This window comes from Vigna unguiculata, chromosome 7 (genome assembly GCF_037176805.1).
Source record: "Vigna unguiculata cultivar grain cowpea cultivar isolate G323 ecotype 2 chromosome 7, ASM3717680v1, whole genome shotgun sequence".
NCBI lineage: Eukaryota > Viridiplantae > Streptophyta > Magnoliopsida > Fabales > Fabaceae > Vigna > Vigna unguiculata.
In genome coordinates, this window is record NC_140798.1 from 33,419,332 (window position 1) to 33,429,882 (window position 10,551).

Sequence of the window (10,551 nt, forward strand, 5' to 3'; positions counted from 1 at the left end):
GGAACTTAACTTCGTAAGTTAAAAAGTTTTTTTGTTAGAAATAATACAAATTACTCTTGTCAAATTATTTAAGGTGATAACGAATTAAAGATTTTAGTAAAAATAGCCCTGCTTTCTTATTTCTAACAAAATTATAAGTATTATCCAAATAAAAATTGTTCAATAATTATCAGAAGATTTATGGGCATTAAACTAGTACCGTTATAAGATTATTGACATTTGACAATGATTAATTGTGTTTCATAATAAAAGTATATAAACGTGTTTATATAATTACTAATACATATTCGTAAACTTTTAATAATTAAATAAATCTCTGCACTGCAGACAATCCCTCCCATATCAATTCTAAACAAGTTAACTCATTAGGGCAAGTTAGTTAAATACCTTTAGATATTGGTAGTTCAGTTAATTTAAGGTTTAATAGTTTTTTTTCTAATATTTTTTAATTATTCAATACGATTATTTAATCTTTTTCCATCTTAATTCAATGTAATTTTTATTCTCCTTGTTAGGTTAGTGTTTATACTATTTTAAGAGTGGAAAAATTACAAAAAAAAAAAAGACTACGAGTAAAGAAAAGAATTTGACACTTAAACGGGGGATCACATGCACAACAAACACCACGAGCCATTTGGCTTGAAATAAGATCACATGCATTATAATTTGTTCAAAGAGCAAGAATTTGAAACTTAAATGTGAGATCAGAAATTTGATCGAACAACATACACAAGAGTATTGCATGACATGTTTTTGAGAAAAATTTAATTGAATCTCGGTTGATTCATAAACCAAACGCAGCACACTAATTTATACATGTTGGCTAAAAAACTCCACTGTTTCACATTGTTTGAGAAAACAATGTTACTGCATTTGGGTTGGGCGATACGGCAGGAGTGATGTCTTTCTGTTCATGGTTCTTAGCTTAAGAGGACTCCAGACCACAGGTTTACGTTGTAGAGCAAGACCAGGTTGATTCCTAGTGGGCCCCATCATTCTGGAACTTTCCTGTGTTGGACTGTTCATCATAAACTTGCTGCTGCTGCTCCTTACAGACATTGGTGTTGTCAAGACTGATTCTCTCAACTCTGGCAATGGGGCAAACAAACTTGAATACCTATCTTTCCTTTGGCCTCTTATCCGTGATTGCTGTGATTGCTGACTGTTTCCACCGGTAACTCGGAATGCTGAGGTACGAAGTGGAGTTGAAATGCCAGAAGTTGTGTGAGGAGGTAGTGTGGCAATGGAGACCCTCCTCCTTGGCTGAATGACCGGCGCTGTTGATGTTGAAGGTGGTGGTGGTCTCATGGCAATGGACACCCGCCTCCTTGCCTGAAAGAACTGCCCTGTTGTTGGTGGCGCAGCTTGCCTCACGGAATTGGTCGCCATTGAAGCCCTTCTCACAGAGTTTTCCTTCCCGTTCGTGAATGTGGTGTAATTCTTTGATCTTAGAGGAGACTGTGGAGGCAAGGAATTGGTTATTTTTCTCAGTGGTTGTCTGAATTTGGAAGGATTCAGTGGTGGCTTCTTGTCAGTCATTGTTTTCTGAGCTGTTGTATGTTGTGATGAAAATGAAGGTTGAGCCGAAGCAGCAGCAAGTGCTCTACTTTCTTGCTTTAGTCTGTGCTTTCTTTCTTCAGAGATCTGGTTCTCCAGGTCCCGAACCTGTCACGAAGTATATAAAATTATGAATCACTTTGAATAGAAAAAAGGCACTGATCATCTTGTCTGAGTAAACTTGCTTCTGAAGAATATACCTTTTCCTGAAGGGATCTACAATGGTGTTCTCTTGCAGCAAGCCTGAGTTGAACGATTTGCAAGTTATCCTGTAATTTCTTTGTTTCCTTCTCGTCTTGTTTGAGCTTTTCTACCTTTAATTATACAAAATTTCTGAGTTTCAGGAATTGAAAAATCACGGTTGTGTATATTAGAACAATTTCATGCTAGCTTACCATTTGTTTGTACTTAAACAGCTCAGTGTGGTCTACTTGCTTGCGAGCTGGGCCACCCTCGATTCCACGGACTCGGGTGGCGAAATTCAGTGAGCAAAGTGTCTCTCCCAAGTCTGCTGCGCTTGGACTTACCTGCACAAACATTAAGGTTTTGCAGTCTCCACCTGCATTTCAGCCACATATCAAACATTAACAGTCATATAAAACTGCAGGCATGAAAGAACATCGCAGTCATTTTCAAAGGATTGGATAAATTCTTGATGTTGAAGTCGAGTCTTACCTAACGAGCTTTGCAGCATATGAGTGAGTTTTGAGTTCCTGTCAAAACCAGAGTATACAGATAATAATTAGAAAAAGCATAATTCAGTTCTAGTTTATTTAAGAGAGGAAAAGAGACTTGCCTGTAAGGAATGTGGGCTGATTTAGAAGCAAGGGCAGAAATAACATCACCAAGCGCCGAAAGAGACTTATTTATGAATTGAGATTCCTTCAGTCTTTCTCCTTCAGCTTCAGTTTTTCCCACTCGCTCACTGCCAGCTAAGTCTACTAGCCAAAGGTGACTCTTTGTTCTCTGGCCATTAATTAAATTTTCCCCCATTACAGTTACTCGCAACAAGCTGCATGTAAAAGCACCTCATGATCATTTGTCTATAATTTTTAATAACTTCTGCCAAAATCGTGAGTGTCATTGACAAAATTATATTACACTCTACTGCAAAAAGAAAGTAACTGCCTCAGCTTAAAACATGATCTATTCACGGAAAATAGCTAATATTTAGTTTAATATGATTAAAATATTTAAGAATTAAGGTCTTCAAAGGTATAGAATACAAATAAGTTTAGAAGTAAATATGAAGTACAAGCAAGAATTAGTCTATCTGTAAGAATGTAGCTGTACCAGTGAGAACGGCTACTAAGCTCATTAGCGCTGGTGGATCCAACTGATCTGACTCGATTTCCAGTCTTAAGCATTTCCCACACATCTTCTGTTCCATAAACACGAGCTTCAATAAGTCCAGGGACATCTTGGGTTCCTTCGGCAGCTTGCTTTATCTCCAATCTAAAGTTTAGAAATTTGTTTTCTTCGTCAGTTACCAACATTTTATACAACAAAATTCTGTGCATCTAGTTGGGTAGAGTGTGAAGGAAAACTGGAAACTACATTAATTAGTTTATTAGCTAGTTTAAGATGGTTAGAAAACTATGCATATCAAAAGAGTGCCTTGTAGAACCACAAAACTACAGTGTCATTTTTCTATCCTTTCACACTCTTCATTCAGCACAGCAATGTGTCAAACGAATTCTCATATTAGCACATTAACATCATATACGAATTGACAGCTAAATTATTTTAAAGAGCAACAGACAACAACACTAATTACTCGGGGGATCTAAGCACTCACTTCTTTGTAGGTTGAGTTGAATTTTCCACCAACAGATCTCTTATCTTCTCATTGTAAACCTCCAGCATGCTGACAGATAATTCATACTTCATTGTGCCATTTCTCTCTTCAGTTATCCGAAATAACTCTTCCAGGGTTCGGTAGTTAACTCCCCTGTGTTCTGGTGTTCCTTCCATAGTGAATGTTTTCCCAGTTCCAGTTTGCCCATAGGCAAAGATGCAGACATTGTACCCATCCAATACTGATGTAACAATGGGTTTGGTCTGTTGAAAAACAGCCTCTGCATAACAAAAAAATGCATTCAGTTTCAATACTTTTTCATAAAAAAAAAAACTTTCTTCATTGCAAAACCAACAAAAGATGCAACTTCTCGTTACCTTGGTTATCTTCTGGCCCAAATACATGGTCGAATTTAAATTGCTTTTTAGAAGATTCTGCACAAATGACTTGAAGCTCATTATCTGAAGACGACTCAAAATTGACAACAGAAGCAGACCCATTAGCAATTTCACTCTCATTTAATGGTCTGCATCTGCAGAAAACTCTAATATTCCCCTTGAGTTCAATTACTTCATTGTAAAGCCGCCTTCGCTCAGAGGACTCGTCCAGGTACTTTCTTTTCAAGAGTTCATATTCAGCACCTGATACCATAAGAAAATCCCAAAACCTATTAAAATTATAATTAAATTAACCCTGGACAGAGAGAGTGAGAGAGAGTATTCAAATTTTCATGTATTTTTGTAGTTTTCTACTAGAAGCATACCGAGAAGCTGCACGGACTTCAAAACATCAGTGCCCGGAAAAGATTCAACCGTGAGCTTCACTTCATCAGACAGTGCTATATGATGCTTCTTCAAATCCTAATGCATGAACCATAAAACCCCGGTAAAATAAAGTTTGCGAAAGATAAACAGAATGCGAGCGAACAGTAAATCCAGAAATTTAAGGAAAAGAAAGAGACAGAATTCATTGTGGATTTTAAAGATTTACCTGAATTTTAGTGTCGAGATCAAGTATTTTCTTCAATATGGGAAGTGTGTGACCCTTATCCGGAGAAACTTCGTGGATTCCCTGTGAGATAGTGTTTTCATCCATGGAGTCTGAGTTCTCGTTCGCTTGCTTCGATACATCCTCTGTTGAAATTCCACAAATCGAAAAACCATCCAACGTCAGAATTAACAACGTATTTTTGGCTGAGATTAAGATCATTAATTTTCTTTTGGTCGATCCAAATCGAAAAGGGAAATTGAATAGAGAGTAAAGAATAGAAAAGGAACCTGGCTCAGAAGGAACGTAGTCAAGAACAAAGCGGTGGAATTTTTCAGCGAGCATTTGGATTTGAATGGATTGATCTGCAAGAACGGGTGCTTTGTGTTAAAGAAGAAGTGGTTAATTCAATTGGTTAGTAGAGAGAAAGTGAGATTACCGTTCATGGTTCTCTGATTCCAAGATCCAACTTCCTGAGCAACAGAGCAAGAGAGCAATGGAGCGCAAGAGAGTAACGTTTTTTTCTTTCTGAGATTTAGCAATACAGCGCAAGAGAGGAATAGAGTACTGTTTTTTTCTTTCTGAGATTTCAAAGTTTGAAATCACAACGGCTAAATGCCAATATCAAATTCTCAAGAGCGTCTACCACACCGTCTTCTATTTTGGGCCTTGAAATTTCAAAGCCCAACCTTTTCGTGGGAATGGGCTAGGCTGCTTTTATTAAACACCTGTTAAAATATATTAAAATATGTTTCAAATTTTCGTTATATATAAAAATTATGAACTGAAAATAGTATATATTAAATTTCGAAAACAGTTAAAGTATTAAAATATTAAATTCATAAATAAATGCAATAATTCGAAATATCTTCTTTCCTTTTAAATTTAGGGTTACAGAATCTCCTTTTGAGCGCGTCAATTTATCTAAAACATTTTTTCCTATAAAACCTCCACATTTACATGTCAAACTTCAACTTCAAACAAGTTAAAGATTTGGAGATTTGACGTTATATAACTCATAATTTGAAAATTGATAAAGTCTATGATGTGTTCCTTAAAAAATGTCTGAGGTATGACTTAATATTAATATCTTTTATCTTAAAACCTTGATTCCTCTTTTTGAAAATTTACAGATTTTAAAATAAGATATCACAATTGCCAATAAAAAACAGTAAATTTGTATTTTGAAATACATGTTACTATAAAACACATGTAATGTCCAAATTCTTATATATACACAAGCGAATACATAGACACGTATATGTGTTCGTATTTTTTAATTTTTAAGAAATTTAAGTTAAGATTAATAACAAATATATAATTTTTAAAATAGTTGTTAAATATAAAATTAAAAAAAAAAATATGTAAAAAAAATTTAAATAATAATTTAAGATAAAAGAAATTTCTAGAAAAATGATTAAAAGTAAATTATTTATAAAATAATTAATTTTTAAAATAATTAAAGGTAAAACGGATATTATAAAATGTGGATACAAAAAGAGTAATCCTCTTTATTGTTAAACAGTTGGAAATCTTTTCTTTCTACTGGCGAATATACAGGCGCGACAGCGCCTGTTCGTATTTTTTAATTTTCAAAAAATTTAAGTTAAGATCAATAACAAATATATAATTTTTAAAATAGTGGTTAAATAATATATATATATATATATATATATATAAAATTAAATAATGATTTAAGACAAAAGAGATTTCTAGAAAAATAATTAAAAATAAATTATTTATAAAATAATTAATTTTTAAAATAATTAAGAGTAAAACGAGTATTATGAAATATGTACACAGAAATAGGAATCCTGTATATATTTTAGGTTAAAATACTTCATTGATCCATGTTTTTGTTGAAAAATCTCAAATAGGTCCTAAGATTTTTTTTAGTCTCAATTAGGTCCATATTTTTTAAAATGTGTAACAATTAGGCCCATTCGGTGTTAACGGTGTTAAGGATGTGCCACAGCTTCTCATTTTTTTAAATTTTTAATTTTTTTTTTTTTGAAAATTATTCATGCCACGTGTCACATCACTATTGTGCCATGTGTCAAGTCAGTAAGATGACACATGTCAAGTCATTGTTTGAATCTCAATTTGGTCCATATATTTGTTATTTTAATTATATTTCAATCCATTTTTTTTTTAATTTTCAATTTCATCCTCTCCAGATTGATATCAAATTTAACTTTTTTTATATACATTTTATAATGATATTTTTATTAAATATTTTAATAATATTAAGTTTATTTTATATTTTGTTTTAAAATTTTAAAATATTTATTTTAACTTGTTATAAAATTGTTTTAAATAATTTATATACAAATGTTAGAGTTGGTTTAAAATTAACAATTTTATAAATTTAAATATAAAATTTTAAAACAATTTTTTAAAAAGTTAAAATAAATATATTTAAAAAATTTTAAAAAAATGGACTGAAATGTAATAAAAATAACAAATATATGGACCAAATTGAGATTCAGACAATGATTTGACACGTGTCATCTTACTGACTTGACACGTGGTACAATACTCACGTGACATGTGGCATGAATAATTTTCAAAAAAAAAAATTAAAAAATTAAAAAAATTATTCAAAAATATTCAAAAAAATTTTAAAAAATATGGAGCTGACACGTGGCACATCTTTAACACCTTTAACTTTATACTAACGAAATGAGCCTAATTATTACACATTTTCAAAAATATGATTTAATTGTGACTAAAAAAAATCTTAAAACCTATTTGAGATCTTTTAACAAAAACACGAATAAGGTTGTATTTTAACCTATATTTTATTTAAACACCAATATTCTACTTACTGTTGCTTCTACAAGTGAAAAATAGGATTTAAAATGTAAAATGATCAGTCAAATAAATATCTGGTTTTGTAATGGAGTAAGGATGAGGCTATCGAGTCTGAAGGCATGGAGCAAAACTGTAATTGTGGTTGATCATACCAAGTTGGAAGCAATTTGCAATATTGATGAAATTATCCATGGCCTTTGGGCAATGAACGACACATAAATGGCTTCTTCAACCATAGCCTGCAACTTCCGCTGTAACTACCATCCTTCAATACCCCCTCAAACCTCAGCCACTCCTTTTTCCTTATCTTTTTCACACCCTCTACTTTGCTCTTACAATGGCCTTTCCCTTCGCCCTTCAACCTCCACCTTCAGAGTTTTTGCCAAGTTTGAGAAGTTCCAAACCGAATCCCCAGAGCCTGACCCACCATCCCCATTAGAAGAAAATACTGTGACTTCTGTTAAGGTTGATGAGGAAGATGACAGGTATTACTACTTTACAATTTGGACTGTGTAGATTATTATTTTTGTCGCAATTTATATTTTTTGTAAATCTCAGGCAACAGTGGATGGATACTGTCAATATTTTCCATACATAGGACTCTTGTCTTTGTGAAGGATGTTTTGTTTAGTTCTGGGTTGTGTTCTACCAACTCAGACAACATGTCTCCCATGCTTAGGCCATTTAAGTGTGTCCATCAATTTTGAGCCACACCATATTTTGAATCACATAGGGATATAGGAAAAAGGTAGGTTGATGAAGTTAGATATAAATTCCAATGGGTGTATAAAAGTTGTTCACTTTTTTGCTTTCTGTTTCAGTTGCTTGCCTTCAGACTTGGAGGGTGCAGTGAGGCAATCTGGCGAGGCCGCAGGCTTGTTTGTATCTACAGGAGGGATGAGAGCCACAGTATGTAGTAGAATTTTGTTTTTCTTCCTGTCTTTATTTCACAAAAGATTGTCATTTGTTCCAAATTCTGCTCTGATAGTTTAGGTCACGCAGCAGTTCCAAATTCAAAACATATTTCTTTTATATTTTTTTGGAGGATGAGGATTTTATATTTTTTTCATCACTTTTCATCTGATGTAACTAAATGTTTAAGCCGAGACAGCTTGAAAATGCTGCTATGGAGAATGCTGTTTACTGAGCTGTTGCTTTGTCAATCAAAGTTAATAATTGTTTTCTTTCAGTTTCTTAGCGCCATATGCATCTTGCTCTAAAAGTATTTTTAACTGTCTTACAGGTTGAACTTTTAATCCCGCAACTGCAATTTTTAGATGACGAAGGTGCGCAGGTTGAACTCTGGGACTTGTCAAAGATTTTTTTGGATACACTCATTGAGAAAACAAAATCCCAGGTTGGTGGAATGTATTCCGGTAGTTGCAAACTTATAACACATGAAATTATTAAGGAATGTTTGAATTTGAAATGTTTTTCTATTCTCTATTGTTGATTGCAGTATGACATATGGCTAAAATAGAATATTTTAGTGGTTATGAATTCAACAAAGTTTTATGGTATGTGTAGTATTTATTTTGGAAGTTGTAAACTAGGTTGATAAGCTTCACGAATTTGATTGTTAGAGAGTTAAAGCCATATTTCCAGATGCTGGTGCAGCAGCCCTTCTGAAGTTTCGGTGGAAAGATGCTATATTTAGATTTGCAAGGTAAGTTTCAGAGCTTAGATTAACGTTTTGTGTTTTTTTCTGCTGGAAAAATTTTCGTAGGGTGTACCATCATGTATAAGATTCTGACTTTTGCATTACACTTAGCTGCTAAAGTACTTGTTGGCTATGCGGTTGTAGTTTCGTCCATAACATTTGAGTTCTTTTGCTATTTATCCAGCTTGAGTGACCGGAAGCCTGTGGAAGGCGATGATGAGATTGTGGTTATGGTTGTTCCAGATTATCAGATGTTAGAGTATGTGGAGAGAATTGCATCCAATCTCTCAAATGATCCAGTAAATCCCTTGACTTTCATGATCTTTTGAAATTTAAACATCCAACTGCTGAAAAATTTGATAAACTTTCCTCATCATGAGGTGAAGCAGTATGTGAAAGCTGCTTTTATGACAAGGGTTTGGTACTTCTCATATATGCCTTTCTAGAGAGCTATCATAGACTGGGAGAAAGATAGCCACCTCACTGCCATTTCAGCAACTTGCATTTAGTTTAGAAATTGTCATGTATGTTTGTATTATTTACAATTTTCTTTCGAACTACACATATAATGGCAGCCTAGACCCCTCATCATGTGGAATCCACGCCTGATTAGTGAGGATGTTGGAGTTGGCTTTAATGTCCGGAAATTAAGGCGCTTCTTTCTAAGGTACCATTTCTGAACCATCACATGGTTCACTACTTAGGCTTCAAATAAACTGCAAATGGCATTTGCATCAACTTGGTTTTTTCTACTATTATGTGTATTAGGTTCCTTGAGTGCTTTTCATTCTTAATACAAGACTGCTAAGCCCTGGTCTTTTTATTGTACAGTACTTTTACAACTGTCTATTTTATGAGACCTATGCCATTTGGAGCAATCTTCAGGTGTTATCCAGGGTAAGGTCTTTCATCCCATCTCATAAGGCTATTGTTATATAAATATTGTTCTTGTTGACATTCTATCTCGATTTATAAAGAAATAACTTTTGAGTTTAGAAGTGGATTATCTGGTTCACTTGAAACCATACAATGTTAATTGGCTCCTTGACATATTAATTGGAAAGCTGAAATTATTTATGATTTTTTGTTTGCTTCCTGTTCTGTTGATGTACTCAGAGAGTGGAAAGTGTTCAGTGATGACAAGGAAAGGCCAAATAGATATTTGCTTGCCAAGGAATTCGAGAGCCGTCCTGATGCTGAAGACATTGAGGTTAATAGCTTCAATTCTAGACTACCTTACCTGATCCAACCATTTTCTAAAAAAAGAAATTGAATTGAATGAAAATATCATTGGAAAAAGGAAAGAGAGCATATTTGTTTGGTCCAACTCCTAGTGATAATCAATATAACAATATATTTTCCTTCATGTTGCAGATTCTATTTGCCGAAGAAGAACAGAAGTCAGAGCAAGGACAAGGTTTGCTTGACAAAGCTGCGGGCATATTCTCTTCAATTAGCCGGATGATGAAGTCTATATGATGATTGATGATCTTGCATGCTAGTTCTCTTCATACCACATCCACACCCATTCATTTCAATTACATGTTTGATCCTTCAAAGTTAATTTTAGAAACCTTGCAACTTTCATTACCATATACTATGATGCAAGTTTACATGTTGTGATGTATTCTAATTTGTGCCAGACCACCACTTTTGTAGCTCAAGTGTTTATCCATCCCTACTCTGTATAGAAGAAATGTTTTTGTTTTTCCTAGTTCTTTAACACGATTGGCTA

The 10,551-nt window shown here is 33.7% G+C and overlaps 2 protein-coding genes across 2 annotated transcripts; one reads left to right on the plus strand and one right to left on the minus strand.

The window, feature by feature from the left end:
• Positions 1–633: 633 nt before the first annotated feature.
• LOC114190177 (P-loop containing nucleoside triphosphate hydrolases superfamily protein) lies at positions 634–4,943 on the minus strand. Its single transcript, XM_028078971.2, has 12 exons — positions 4,782–4,943; positions 4,633–4,707; positions 4,346–4,488; positions 4,119–4,215; positions 3,733–3,996; positions 3,356–3,635; positions 2,851–3,012; positions 2,354–2,569; positions 2,233–2,270; positions 1,953–2,116; positions 1,758–1,871; positions 634–1,665 (listed from the first exon to the last, which is right to left on the minus strand). The coding sequence occupies exons 1-12, from the start codon at positions 4,786–4,788 to the stop codon at positions 865–867; spliced, it is 2,361 nt and encodes a 786-aa protein (XP_027934772.1). The 5' UTR covers positions 4,789–4,943; the 3' UTR covers positions 634–864.
• A 2,287-nt stretch (positions 4,944–7,230) lies between these two features.
• LOC114191122 (DUF1995 domain protein, putative (DUF1995)) lies at positions 7,231–10,525 on the plus strand. The gene is made up of 9 exons (XM_028080305.2): positions 7,231–7,641; positions 7,978–8,065; positions 8,400–8,513; positions 8,740–8,822; positions 9,001–9,115; positions 9,392–9,483; positions 9,648–9,713; positions 9,933–10,026; positions 10,191–10,525. The coding sequence occupies exons 1-9, from the start codon at positions 7,376–7,378 to the stop codon at positions 10,293–10,295; spliced, it is 1,023 nt and encodes a 340-aa protein (XP_027936106.1). The 5' UTR covers positions 7,231–7,375; the 3' UTR covers positions 10,296–10,525.
• Positions 10,526–10,551: the final 26 nt, after the last annotated feature.

Excerpts from the sequence above, each read along its gene's own strand:
- LOC114190177 (XM_028078971.2), bottom strand. Across the intron at positions 4,216-4,345 it reads ATCTCGACACTAAAATTCAG|GATTTGAAGAAGCATCATAT; the intron begins GTAAATCTTTAA and ends TTCATGCATTAG. Across the intron at positions 1,666-1,757 it reads GTAGATCCCTTCAGGAAAAG|GTTCGGGACCTGGAGAACCA; the intron begins GTATATTCTTCA and ends ACTTCGTGACAG.
- LOC114191122 (XM_028080305.2), top strand. The coding sequence starts at position 7,376 with ATGGCTTCTTCAACCATAGCCTGCAACTTCCGCTGTAACTACCATCCT. Across the intron at positions 8,514-8,739 it reads TTGAGAAAACAAAATCCCAG|AGAGTTAAAGCCATATTTCC; the intron begins GTTGGTGGAATG and ends TTTGATTGTTAG. Across the intron at positions 8,823-9,000 it reads GCTATATTTAGATTTGCAAG|CTTGAGTGACCGGAAGCCTG; the intron begins GTAAGTTTCAGA and ends CTATTTATCCAG.